General features: G+C 41.1%; 1 protein-coding gene across 3 annotated transcripts in view; it reads left to right on the top strand.

Annotated features, from left to right (window-relative positions):
* CAPS2 (calcyphosine 2) overlaps positions 1–13176 on the top strand; it is a 103234-nt gene that overhangs the window by 9671 nt on the left and 80387 nt on the right. For 2 of the 3 annotated variants that reach the window (XM_073651809.1, XM_073651811.1), the window contains 3 exons: positions 1410–1526; positions 7204–7380; positions 11032–11154. In XM_073651809.1, coding sequence (XP_073507910.1) covers positions 1410–1526; positions 7204–7380; positions 11032–11154 — 417 coding nt within the window. The remainder of the gene's footprint in view (positions 1–1409; positions 1527–7203; positions 7381–11031; positions 11155–13176) is intronic. The other variant, XM_073651810.1, reaches the window with a different exon arrangement.

The raw sequence follows: 13176 nt of genomic DNA, 5'->3' as shown, positions 1-13176 counted from the left end.
TGCCTAGTGCACGCTCCTCTGTTGTTAAAGGGGCAGCGCTCGTAATTTAGAAAAATCCCAAAGCCAATAGCTGGGATGAATCTTGTATAAATGGCACCCTCCCCAGTAGGGAGGTGCCTGAGCAACCCCTGTAGTTCCTTGTGTAGTGTGTGTACCTGAACCCTGAAGCCTCATCGGCGGGACTTGAACCAGCACTAGCATGTGTCCTGATTAGAGTTCCAGAGTCCGTACTGTCGGAGCCTGTTCCAGTATCTGAATCCAGCCCTGTCTGTGACTCCATGTCAGTATTCCTTTTTCCCGAGGATCCAGAACCTGTGTAGTCTGAACAGAGTCCGAACCCTCTCCTGCCAGTTACTTCGAGTCCAGTCTGTGTCTGCGAGGCTGCTCCCCTGGGGTCAGCAGCTGCAGTGCCAGAGTCTGCTTAGGAGTGGTACCTGGCGGCTACCAACAATTCAAGCCTGACTCCACTATCAGGAGCTCCACTGAAAACCAGGTAGCCGCTTAGCTATGCCCCTCCTAGGTATACCCGGCCCCGTTGCACAGTGTGTCCACGAACCACGTGCGACACCTGCGTACGTGACATTGTGCATATGTTCACTCTTTTGAGCTTCTTTTATCCTTTTCAGATTTCCAAGTTCTGGTTTAAAGAAGTGACCTGACCATTCTCTGGGCGGCTGCCACTTCAAGCCGCTCACTATTTTACACATAGAAGTAAAAAATGCCACTGAAAAAATTGGCCAAAAAGATGCCAAAAGAGACGCTAGGGGAAGACTACGCCGACAGTTTCCTGAAGCATCTTCCTCTTGCAAAACTCAGCGGGTACGATGGCATCTAAAAGACGTTGTGTGCACATAGCCTAGCACTGTTTTATCTGCTGCAGCTTTGCTAGTCCTCTCAGAGATTAGCATGTGCTGTGTAATCCTCACTATTCAGGAGCTACAAGTAGCCCTCCCTCTGTTGTTGGTCAGTAGCTTTCTGCTTATACAAGTAGTAAGTCAGTCAGTAGACCCCCCCCCACGCTGATTGACAATTCATGCACTGTATATGCAGTAATGGTGAGGGGGTAAATCAGGGCTTATGAGTATCCAGGGGTATATAGCAGAAGCTCATCACTGAGAAGACTAGTAGAGCTGCAGATGCGAAAAATGTTTTATGAAAACTACAGCAAGTCGCTCAGTAAGTGACCCAAAGTTGCAATCAGGGTCTCTTCCCCTACTTCAGGCTGCTTTCAGTTGGGGCAGCATAAACCTGGTGACAGATTGCTTTTAAATCTAAGTGTGGGGCCTCACTATATAGTGAATATGGTATATTTTCTGCAGATTAGTCATAGAGAAATATTCAAAGAAATTCAATACCAGTTTTTAGTGTTTTTGGCTCACGGAAGTTAACTTTTGCTTGTTTTTTTTCAGGACACTTATGTACCTTTAAGTAAAGGGTACCCAAGATTTGGCCCTCCAGATTCATCCTCGACTGTTAGTTGGGGGACACCTCTGAACACTCCATATGCACAACATGAACAGAAACAGGTATGCAGAGTTGCGCTAATGCAGAAACATATACCAAGTCACAATTACAGTCATCTGTGATACATACAATTTTATATAATTATATATATTTTTTCTATATTTGTTTTTATTTGCAATATATTAATACTATATAAATAAAAAGCTTATTATTATTACCTTCAGCAAGAAAATACCAGTATTTATCATGATTCTGCATTACCTTCTTACGGTCAGTAGGTGGAGCAGTAATACTACTGGTACAGTAAAAATAACATAAGCACCAAAATGGATTAGTCATGTGCTGTTTCATCAGTGTATGTTGGCAGACAGACACACGGAGCACAATAATTATTATTTGCTTATGTCACTTTAATAAGGTTCTCCTACATTGATTTTATTTTTCAGGAATCTGAACCATAAAAGTTAAACCTCTATTTAAAGAGAAAAATTATCAAATTATTATTGGATCACATTTCTGATAGTGTGTGGCGCCAAACAGCTGTCTGTTTCCAAGAACCACTAGACTAGATGTTTTAACGCAGCAATTACATAACTAAAAATTGATGCAAAAATTGTCCTTTTATGTACATTTAAACCGAAAAACCATGTTGCTAGTGGAAGTACACATTAAAGCAGTGCTTCTCAAAATGTGGGGTGCCCCCTAGTTGTTAGATAGGTGCGGCTTTGGAGGTAATTATCTCAGAAATGGTGAAAAGCTGCACAATTCTTTCTCTTTTTTAGCAACCCCCGGTGTAGCAACATGATTGGCGCATTTTAACTTTTTTTTTGTTGCTTAAATTGAGTTTAGAACACTATTAAAAGATAAATTAAGCTAAATTTTTAATATTGGCTTGAACTTCCACAACAGATGGTGATGCCTAGGTATCTCCTGTGTCTTTCTGGTGAAGCCCGGGAATCACTTTGGTCTGTTTAGTTATGACCCAGTAGAAAAAGTTTGAGAAACCCTGCTTTAAAGGGATTTCCTAAGCAAAAGCCATTAAGACTTAAATCCTTTGGTAATCTTCAAATTTCATGATACTTTAAACACAGTCAAGGCAACTAGTGCCAGAGGCAGCACAACCCCAAAACATCTTTGAACCTCCACTATATTTGACTGTAGGTACTGTGTTCTTTTCTTTGTAGGCCTCATTCCGTTTTGGTAAACAGTAGAATGATGTGCTTTACCAATCATCTCTATCTTGGTCTCATCTGTCCACATGACACTTTCTCAGAAGGGTTTTAGCTTACTCACGTACATTTTGGCAAATTGCAGTCTTTTTAGGTCTCTGTGTCAGCAGTGGGGTCCTCCTGGGTCTCCTGCTATAGCGTTTCATTTAATTCAAATTTCGACTGATAGCTCGTGCTGACACTGATGCACCCTGAGCCTGCAGGACAACTTGAATTTCTTTGGAACTTGATTGGAGATGCTTATCCACCATCTATGCTATCCTGCGTTGCAATCTTTCATCAATTTTTATCTCCCGTCCACATACAGGGAGAGACAAATTAGAGATTAGCTACTGTGCCATGGGTTTTAAACTTCTTGATTATATTGCGCACCGTGGACAAAGCAACATCAAGATTCCTGGCGATGGACTTGTAACCTTGAGATTGTTGATGTTGTTCAACAATTTTGGTTCTCAAGTCCTCAGACAGTTCTCTTCTCCTCTTTCTGTTCTCCATGCATAGTGTGGCACACACTAACACACAATGCAAAGACTCAATGTCTCCCCTTTTTTTCTGGTTTCAAGTGTTATTTACATATTGCTCACATCTGTTACTTGCCACAGGTGAGTTTGAACGAGCATCACTTGCTTGAAACAAAGTTGTTTACCTACAATTTTGGAAAGGTGTCAATTTTGTCTGGCCCATTTTTGGAGTTTTGTGTGAAACGTTGTCCAGTTTGTTTTTTTTGCTTTGTCTTTTTTATGTTGTTCCAATACACACAAAGGAAATAAACATGTGTAGAACAAAACGTGTAATTGCAATAATTTTCTGGAAGAAATACTTCCATTTTCTGGAATAATTGCTAGGGTGCCAACTTTCGATGATGACTGTAAGGACTACTCCTACGCTGACATTTTGCTCTGATGGAGGATCCAGGGGTCAAACATTTGGAGCAGTCTTATAGGCTATGAAGGCTTTTGTCCCAGTAAATCCCTTTAACAAAATGTACTGCATTGAAGTTCTCACTTTATTGTTACGTTATATTTTTACTCTTTGTTGTACTGAAAACTACATTGTAATAAAGTGGACTTACAGTGCCAGTGATTAAAACTTCCATCTTTATTTCACATCATCACTGCACATGAGTCTTTGATCTCAGTTTTTGTTGCAAACTACTATGGACTCGGAAAGATATCATTATGGTAACTCCCGATGGGCATACTCAGATTTCAGATTTCCATGCGTCACTATGGTTACTTCCACTTCAGCTTTGTATTTTTGTCTGGCTTTATGAACATATAAATGAAAGTGCTTTTTGTAATACTAATGTCATTTGCCTGGCCTGCTAATAAACCTAAATGTGATTGGGAACAGGATGAAGTCAGGCAGGGTGATACTGATAAAATCATGATCTTACTCATGTATTGTGATCATTTCTGTAAAGGGGTTAGTCACTCAAGGAAACCCTTGTCCATATATCCCCACATGAGACTCTTGCTGTAAAGATGCCATATAAAGTCTGCTGAGCCTGATGACCATCTGATGTGTATAAGGGCCGACTGAGGATCAAGCAGTACGAAGTTAAATGCCCGATTGTTTTGTTCTCTCCTGAGATAATTCTTATCTGTCCTTCTCCAATACTGAAACACATGCAGGCCCAACTGAACCTAATCTACATATCTATGGGCATGGCCTGGAGCGATGTGTGTGTATGCATGGTCACTGTAAAAGATTTTATGTAACCATATGCTACATAGCCTCTGGTGCTGTTTTATAGGAAATACAAATGTGCATTGTCTGGGTGGACAGCCATCCTATTATCAGCTGTGGCTTAAAGGGAATCCGTCAGTAGGTTCAACCAACCTAAGCCGTCTATATGGGCATGTAGGCCATAGGAAGCTGAATAAAATGATACCTTGATATTTGCGATCGGATGTCTTATTCCAGAGATATCCACATTTTTCTTATATGTAAATGAGCTGTACAGGACTATGGGCCGGACACTGATCTGCATGGGAATCTGCCCCCACAGCTTATTTTACATGAAGGGGGAGATACCAGTGTGATGTGTAATGGCCGCTCTCCTGATCTCACTGCAGAGCTGTGTGTGATTATACTTGACACATCTGCAGGTTCCTCTCAGCTTCCAGCTCACAGGCGGACAGGGCTGTAATATTGTTACAATACAGCAGAGCTCAGAGAGCTGCAAAAAATGTGTTTGCAAGAAAACAAAGTTCAGTTCCACTGTCCCCTGTCGGTTTCATGTCTCACACTGATAATGCCCCCTTTCGTATAAAATAATCTCTGCAGGCGGATTATCAGGGAGATCAGTATCCGGCCCATAGATCTTAACAGCTCATTTACATATAAGAATTAAAAGGATTTCTCTGGAATAAGACATCGAATCGCAGATATCAATGTATCATTTTATTCAGCTTCCTATGACTGACATACTCCTATGGACGGCTTAGGAAGAATGATCCAACTGACAGATTCACTTTAATATCAGCTGATAATAGGATTCTTGGCTGCTGGGGTTTCAAATTTTCAGCTGACACTGGGGATCCCATGTACAATATCAAAACTGTCTTAGTGCAAATACTGATCTCTTCATAGTAACCTATTAGAGCTTGTCTTTCATCTTGAAAAAACTGCACTGATAGGCGAAATGTGATTGGTTACATAAGAAGAAAACGTTGCTTTTTTCTAAGATGAGTTTGATGCACGAGGCTAAGCTGTTTTACATGCATATCCTGCATTCACAGAATACGAGTGTGTAGCAACCTGTACTCTGCATGGTAAAGACTAATGTCTTATTCAGACTAGTGTATTATATGGACATGTGCTGTCTGAGTAAAAATCTGATAGCTCACTGACCAATGTTATTCAATAGGACTGCTTAGATGGCAGTGTCCGTGTGAAAAAAATCACAGCATGCAGGGCCTCTTCTGTATTTTGGATAAGTGTCGCCTATTCAAGTGTATGGGTGTGCAAAAAAATTGGATCCCATACGGAACAACTGTATTGTGGAACGCTAATCTTGGAGTCCCTGCATGTTCCCTCTCCCTCCTCCAGGCGGAGACGCCGACATACTCACTGCCCCAGTTCCTCAATGGTGTCTTTGTGGCCTGCATGGCTTCCTGGTTCCCTGAGGCCTGTGCAAGCTCCCTGATACTTAAAGGGGCAGCACGCACACTTTGGAAATGCCCCCAGTCAATAGCTGGGAGGCATATAGTATTTTAGGCATGCTCACCTGTACAATGCCCTACTTAGTGTTAGTTTAGTCTTTCCCTGCTAAGTTAGTTGTCGGGTCCCGTTGCCAGAATCTGTTGCCTTTGTTACCTGAACCCTGAAGCCACACTAGCGGTATCTGAACCCTGAAGACGCACCTGCAGTACCTGAACCCTGAAGCCGCACCTGCGATACCTGAATCCTGACACCGCTCCGGCGGTACCTGAGCCTGACACCCTCCTGCAGTATCTGAACCCTGAAGCTGCACCTGTGGTACCTGAATCCTGACACGGCGGCGGCGGTACCTGAACCATGACATCGCACCTGCAGTACCTGAGCCTGACACCTTCCTGCGGTACCTGAACCCTGACACCATACTTGCGGTACCTGAGTCTGAGACCGCTCCGGCGGTACCTGAGACTGAGCAGTATCAGCGATACCTGAACCTGAAGCTGTTCCTGCGGTACCCGAACTGTATCCATTACGGTGGTACTAGAATCAGCACCAGCGTCTTTCCTGGTTAGTGCTCCAGAGTCCGTACTATCGGAGCTTGTTCCAGAATCCGAGTCAAGTCCTGCCTGTGACTCTGTGTCTGTTCTGTCCTGGTGACCCTGAACCCGTGTTGTCTGACCAGTGTCCTAATCCTGTCCTGCCAGGGACTCTGAGCCCGAGTCAGTGTCTGCGATTCTTGCCCCGGAGGTCAGCAGTTGCATTACCGGGGACTGCTTAGGAGTGGTACCTGATGGCTACCTGCAGCTCAAGCCTAATTCCACCATCAGGAGCTCCAACAAAAACCAGGTAGCCACTTACTGTAGCTACGCCCCTCCTAGGTAAGCCGGGCCCCGTAAAACAGTAGGTCCACGAACCACGTGTGTGACATATTGCCTCTGATGTTTACGGATAAATTGCTATTATTAATCTTGGAAACTCTATTTGATCATGTATATTTAAATCTGTCAATGTATCAACTCAGATGTAAGATACCTAAAATAATGGCACATGGAGGACAATGCGGATGAATATTGTTTGAGGTTTCCAAATAAAAATCGGGTGATTATTCATATGCTCTTCTGACCCTTGCCTAATACTGAATCCATCACAACCCTGCATTTTACTATCCAGATAGTCTTAGAACTAGAGGAGGGAGCCATCCTTATATTACAGAAAGTTTTTTTGTCCACTCTTGCATATTCTTACTTCCACATTTCTGTCCTCTTTTATTCTTGTTACTTGAGAGATAATTTTATGTTTGGACTTGTTAGGGGATTATAACCTAATTTTCTCATTCTCTTATGACTAGCAGATCTCTCTAACACAGTTAAAAACCGTCCCTGAGAATTTGCCATCAGCATCTGACAGATTCCGCTTGAAGTATCAGCAGTACGAAGACGATATGAAGAATAGCTACAAGCAATATACAATTAGAGAGAAGAATAAACCCCATTCTGCAAGACGGGATGATAAACAAGAGTTGATGGTAGTTTAATATTAACTCCTTTATTACCGTTAGGCTTTGGCTACACCGCGACTTTGGCCATGACACTTGTCGTCTGGTTAGAGTTTGCTAGGTGAAGCTGCTATACAATGCATGGGGCCGCATTACGACCCTGAGAGTACTGTGACAGGTGAGTCACAAAGTCCTTGTCTCAGTTCCCCAGGGATCGAAAAAGGTACCCCATCCACTTGTTTTGCACTGCAATGTATCAGCGACATCTAGCCATCTTTATTCTCGCCAAAGTCGCAGTGTAGGCCCATCCTAACATGTACGGGAATTAGACTTTTACCTGCATTTCTCAGAATATTTCATGTCACCATTCAGCTTAATCAAATGTTGGCAGGAAATATTCTTCCTGTGGATGATTGCTTGGGCAAGGCAAATATGGATTTGTATGAAGTATCTTGTAACATGTACATGTGGAGTAATGGATTATGCTTTGTTTTAATAGAGAAACCTTTAAACATTAAAGGAGAAGGATGTTTTTTGGCTTTGGTATATGAGGTTAAGCAATTTTACATACTGTACATCTCCTGCATTTAGCTTTGATGAATCTAGAGGGAGATCCAGCACCTTTAGTAGGCTGGATTCATGCATGCAGTTTTTTAGCTAAACACCAGAGTAATTAATAGAGTGAAAGTATCATTTCTATTTATCCTGAACTGAATATTCCAGAAATGTACTCAAAATTGGCTGGTTCTCTTTGAGGTTAGCCAACAAGCTAGTTAATAGACACGTCCCTCAGAGATTAGCCGAGATCCTATAATGCAGAGGGACATTTAGCTTAGGCCATAGTTTTATTCTAATCTATATTTTCTATAGAAAGGTTGTGTAGACACATTGAGATTATATAGAGCCATTATATTGGTAAAGGTCCACATACCTGTGTCTGTGGTCAGATGTACAGTAGGTCTGAGATGGATCGGATCAGTGAAGATGTCTTCTTAATATTTCACAAACTGTGTAAAACTATTTACATCGATTTATTATTATTATTGAAACAGGACCAGACCACAACATCATTTAAGACCTTAGACACCTAAACACATTCTCTCCCCAATCTGACCAGACCACTTCCATAAACTCAGTCAGACCCCTAAACTCATTAAGACCCTAGTTGAAACCCCAAAATTCTCACAGACCCTATGTAAGATGCCTGAACTCATTCTGATCCTTAAATTCAATCAAAACCCAGACTAGTCTCTAAAATAAATTCAGGCCACAAAGCAGAAACCAAAAATGATTTATACCCCAAATCAGACACTTAAAATTAATGAGAATCCTAAAATGAATCAGACCCCAAAGTTAAGCCCTAAAATGTATAGAAACTCTAGACAAGGTTCTTGTGTGCTGTGTCTTGGCAGAAGTTCTGCTAGATGCATTGGAGGAGATGGTGCCGTACTGCAGTACTTCTATGGCAGCAGGTCTGGGGGTCCGCTCAGCTGGCTTCCCTGGTCCAGATTTAATCTGTCATCTAACAGTTGATTAACCCTGATATAGCAATGCAGAATTGTAAATGCAGCACTGGTCAATACTGTAGTATCTTACTTTGTTATTCAATCTGTAAAATAGTGTAATGGTTCTCAAAGGTGGACATGTACTAAAAGGAACACCAATCGAAGGATTTCATGTTTAAATTAAAGAAAAAACACCCTCCTCAACAATGGAATTGCAACACAAAGAAGGAAAAGTCGTGGAACTATGGAGATCACATAGACATGTTAATGATATACAAATGTTGACAAACTGGAAAGAAAATTTTCAAAACATCTAGATGTATTGAGTATGAACAATAAGCACCGAAATACACACACTTATACGCGTTGGCATGTTATTAATGAGATTATTAATAGTTGTCTGAGGAATGTTCTGCCGCACTGAATGCACTTGGGCACACAAATCATCAAGATCCCCTGCTGGCAGCTCTCTTTGCAAATCCCAACCAATGTAGTCCCAGGTGTCCTCGATGGGAGATAAGTCTGGAGATGCTGCAGGCCATGGTAACGTGTTTAAGCCATGCAGGGTGCTGCCAGTAGCACAAGCAACATATGGCTTAGTGTAGTTGTGTGGAAATTTGGCTTTTGGGAGACTTTCATGTTTGTTCGTGAATGGCTCGTGTTATTTCCCACATGGTATCCAGCTCAATCTCCAGCTGACATTGCATCCAAGGCAAAAGCAGGACTCAACAGTGTAGAGGATAGACCTCCATTCCAGCCTCCAGTGCTCCACTCAGCTTTCTGGTCTCCATCTGAAGACCATGTGGGCAATGGAGCAAAGCCATGAAGAGGCTTTCAAGAGGGAATATCACATTGGTCCTACTCCTGGGATTATGGTGACGCTCTAAACATGCTACCATGGTCTGCAGTGCCTCTTGACTTGTCTCCTATGGAGCAAATATGGGACGTCATTGGGTGACAATTGCAAAGGGAGCTCCAGCAGCGGATCTTGATGATTTATGTGCCCAAATGCATTCAGCATGAGCTCAGGGGAGCTAAAATAAGATCAAATACTGCTCACTTTTGACTTGGTGACAAATAACCTTTACGTAATTGTTGTCAGTGATGCTATGAGGTGCTTGGCATCAGGTGCATATTGTGCTCACCCTTGTAATTTTTTTTATTAATGCTATAGTGGCAGTTATAATGTAGTCCTTAGACTTTAGATTTTGTTGTACTTGTGGTCCTTATAGCTAACAGAAGGAAAACAAAATTGCCTATGAATCCAAAATGGAAGAATCCAATGAATTACATTAAGAAAGAAGACCTTCACCACCAGTGGTTTGTACAATGAAGAAAGATAAGAGAAAATGGGGCAATGTGTGCGGATAGCGTCAGAACCATCAAAAAGTCCTAGCTCATTCCACTTGATGCGAATGACTTTCTTTCCTTGTCCTAGTCATAATTAGGCCTGTCTACATTTTTTATTAATAAACATAGCGATTTACATGGCCATGTCATTATTGATCATGTGGTTTATACAGATAAGTATAGATGAAAACCCCTTGATAATGTCTTCTCCAAAATATGGTAAATGGAGTCCAACGTCTCAGTCAATTATGTATTTTTAGGCAGAGCTTAAATAGATATTTTTTAACGGATTATCAAAGGTGACCAAATATATAGTCTTCCTCAAGAATAAGGAGTCTTTTGGACAACTTTTATTGGTGTTTTTGTTTTATTTGTTTTTTATTGATTTATTTAGGTTTGGCATTAGTGTGACAGTTTACATGTTTATTAGTTCTTTTGTAGAAACCACGTACATTGTGACCTATTTAGTAATATATTTAGAGGTGGATATAGGTGGTAGAGTATACATACTCCTTATGTAAGCCACAGTAGGTTGGCACTGATATGTTTTGAGAATCCCAAATAACTCTATAAAGGTTACCCCATTCACACAGTTGCTGAAATTATTGTTATAAAAAAGCTTTTTAAGGCTCAGTTCTTTGCTTTTTTTTTTGCAATGGTGTAATACTTATTGGTACGTGTTTAGTTCTGTACAGCATTAGCCCATATACTTCCTGGGGTCTGTGTGTGCTGCTTGAGATATCCATTGCTAGTATTGCTTTATTGTGGCATTTTATAATAGAATCCAATTGACCAGTAAAGTGATTTGCTGTTCTGCTGTCAACAGGGTGGAAGACCTGAGGATGAAGGTTTTGCAGTGATATCGCCATTTGATGATAAGGTCTACCTTCAGCACTGCTACACTGGGAAGCCGTACACGGCACAGCATAGCCTCAGGAAGCTGGACGCTGTAAGTCTTGTAAGACGTGCTGGTATAATTCACATAAAGACATGGCTTTGCATCACATACGCCTTGTAGGATTTGCCATGTACAGTTGAAACCAGAAGTTTACATACACTATATACAAAGACACATCTGCATGTTTTTTCTCAATATCTGACATGAAATCAGAATAAACCTTTCCCGTTTAAGGTCAATTAGGATTACCATGATTTTTAATATTTGCCAAATACCAGAATAATGAGAGAGAGAATTTTTGAGGCATTTTTATTACTTACTGCAAAGTCAAAAGTTTACATACACTAAGATTACTATGCCTTTAAACAATTCTGGACTGCGCATATGATGAGGTCATGTGTTTGGAAGCTTAATTAAAGACTCACCCGTGGATGTGTTTTAATGCACACCTGAAAAACACTGCTTCTTTGTGTAGTATCATTGGAAAGTCTAAATAAATCAGCCAAGATATCAGGAAGAGAATTGTGGACTTGCACAAGTCTGGCTCATCCTTGGGTACAATTTCAAGATACCTGAAGGTGTCTCGTTAATCTGTATAAACAATTATACTCAAGTACAAACAAGATGGGAATGTCCAGCCATCATACCGCTCAGGAAGGAGATGGGTTCTGTGTCCCAGAGATGAACGTGCTTTGGTGCGACATGTGCATATCAACCCAAGGACAAAAGCAAAAAACCTTGTGAAGATGATGGCGGAAGCTGGTAAGATGTGTCAATAACCACAGTGAAACGAGTACTGTATCAACATGGGCTGAAAGGGCAGTCTGCCAGGAAGAAGCCATTACTCCAAAAGAAACATAAAAAAGCCAGATTAAAATTTGCAGATGCACACAGGAACAAGACCTTAATTTTTGGAGACATGTCCTGTGGTCTCATGAAACTAGAAATGAACTTTTTGAGCATAATGATCATCGTTACGTTTGGAGGAAAAAGTGAGAAGCTTGGGAAGCCTAAGAACTCCAATCCAAATGTGAAATACGGGGGTAGCAGCATCATGTTGTGGGGTTATTTTGCTGCGGGAGAGACTGGTGCACTTCACAAAATAGATGGCATCATGAGAAAAGAAGATTATGTGGCAATACTGAAGAAACATCTCAAGACATCAGCCAGGAAGGTAAAGCTTGGGCGGAAATGAGTCTTCCAAATGGACAATGACCCGAAGCATGCTGCCAAAATGGTAACAAAGTGGCTTAAGGATAACAAAGTCAATGTGGCCATCACAAAGCCCTGATCTCAGTCCTATTGAAAATTTTTGGGCAAAGCTGTAAAGGCAGGTGCGATCAAGGCGACCTACAAATCTGGATCAGTTACACCAGTTTTGTCAGGAGGAATGGGCCCAAATTCCGACCAACTATTGTGAGAAGCTTGTGGAAGGATATCCCAAACGTTTGACCCAAGTCATTCAGTTTAATGGTACCAAATACTAATGAAATGTATGCAAACTTTTGATTTTGCAGTAAGTAATAAAAATGCCTTAAAACATTCTCTCTCTCTCATTATTCTGGCGTTAGGCAAATATGAAAAATTATGGTAATCCTAATTGACCTAAAATGGGAAAGGTTTATTCTGATTTCATGTAAGATATTGAGAAAAACATGCATATGTGTCTTTTTATATAGTGTATGTAAACTTCTGGTTTCAACTGTAAGTAAATGCAGTTATAGGAAAAATAACACTCTAAATACTGTAAGTAGAAGGTATTGCTACTTATAAATTGTAAAGTGATACTCATAAAATGGCCTCATATAGGAACCAGGCTTTATAGTAGTAATTTTAGTGTGTTAGTATTAACCACCAATCTCCTCCACTGCCCTGGAGGTGCTGTTTACAGCAGGATGTTGTCTTGTAATCTATATTTCTGATTTTATAGAGGTTGCTATACACTACATTTTCTATATTCTGCTATTTATAGTTGACAGGGCCATCTACTATATAATCGGCTTATCCCGTCTGTCTGTCCGTCCAGGAAATCCTGCATCGCTGATTGGTCCGGCCGCATCGAATCAGCGACGC

Source organism: Phyllobates terribilis, unplaced genomic scaffold (assembly GCF_046119375.1).
Source record: "Phyllobates terribilis strain yellow unplaced genomic scaffold, ASM4611937v1 Scaffold_11__3_contigs__length_659146591, whole genome shotgun sequence".
Taxonomy (NCBI): domain Eukaryota; kingdom Metazoa; phylum Chordata; class Amphibia; order Anura; family Dendrobatidae; genus Phyllobates; species Phyllobates terribilis.
Note: the sequence above shows the minus strand (reverse complement) of the source record. Positions and strands in the feature narration are given on the sequence as shown.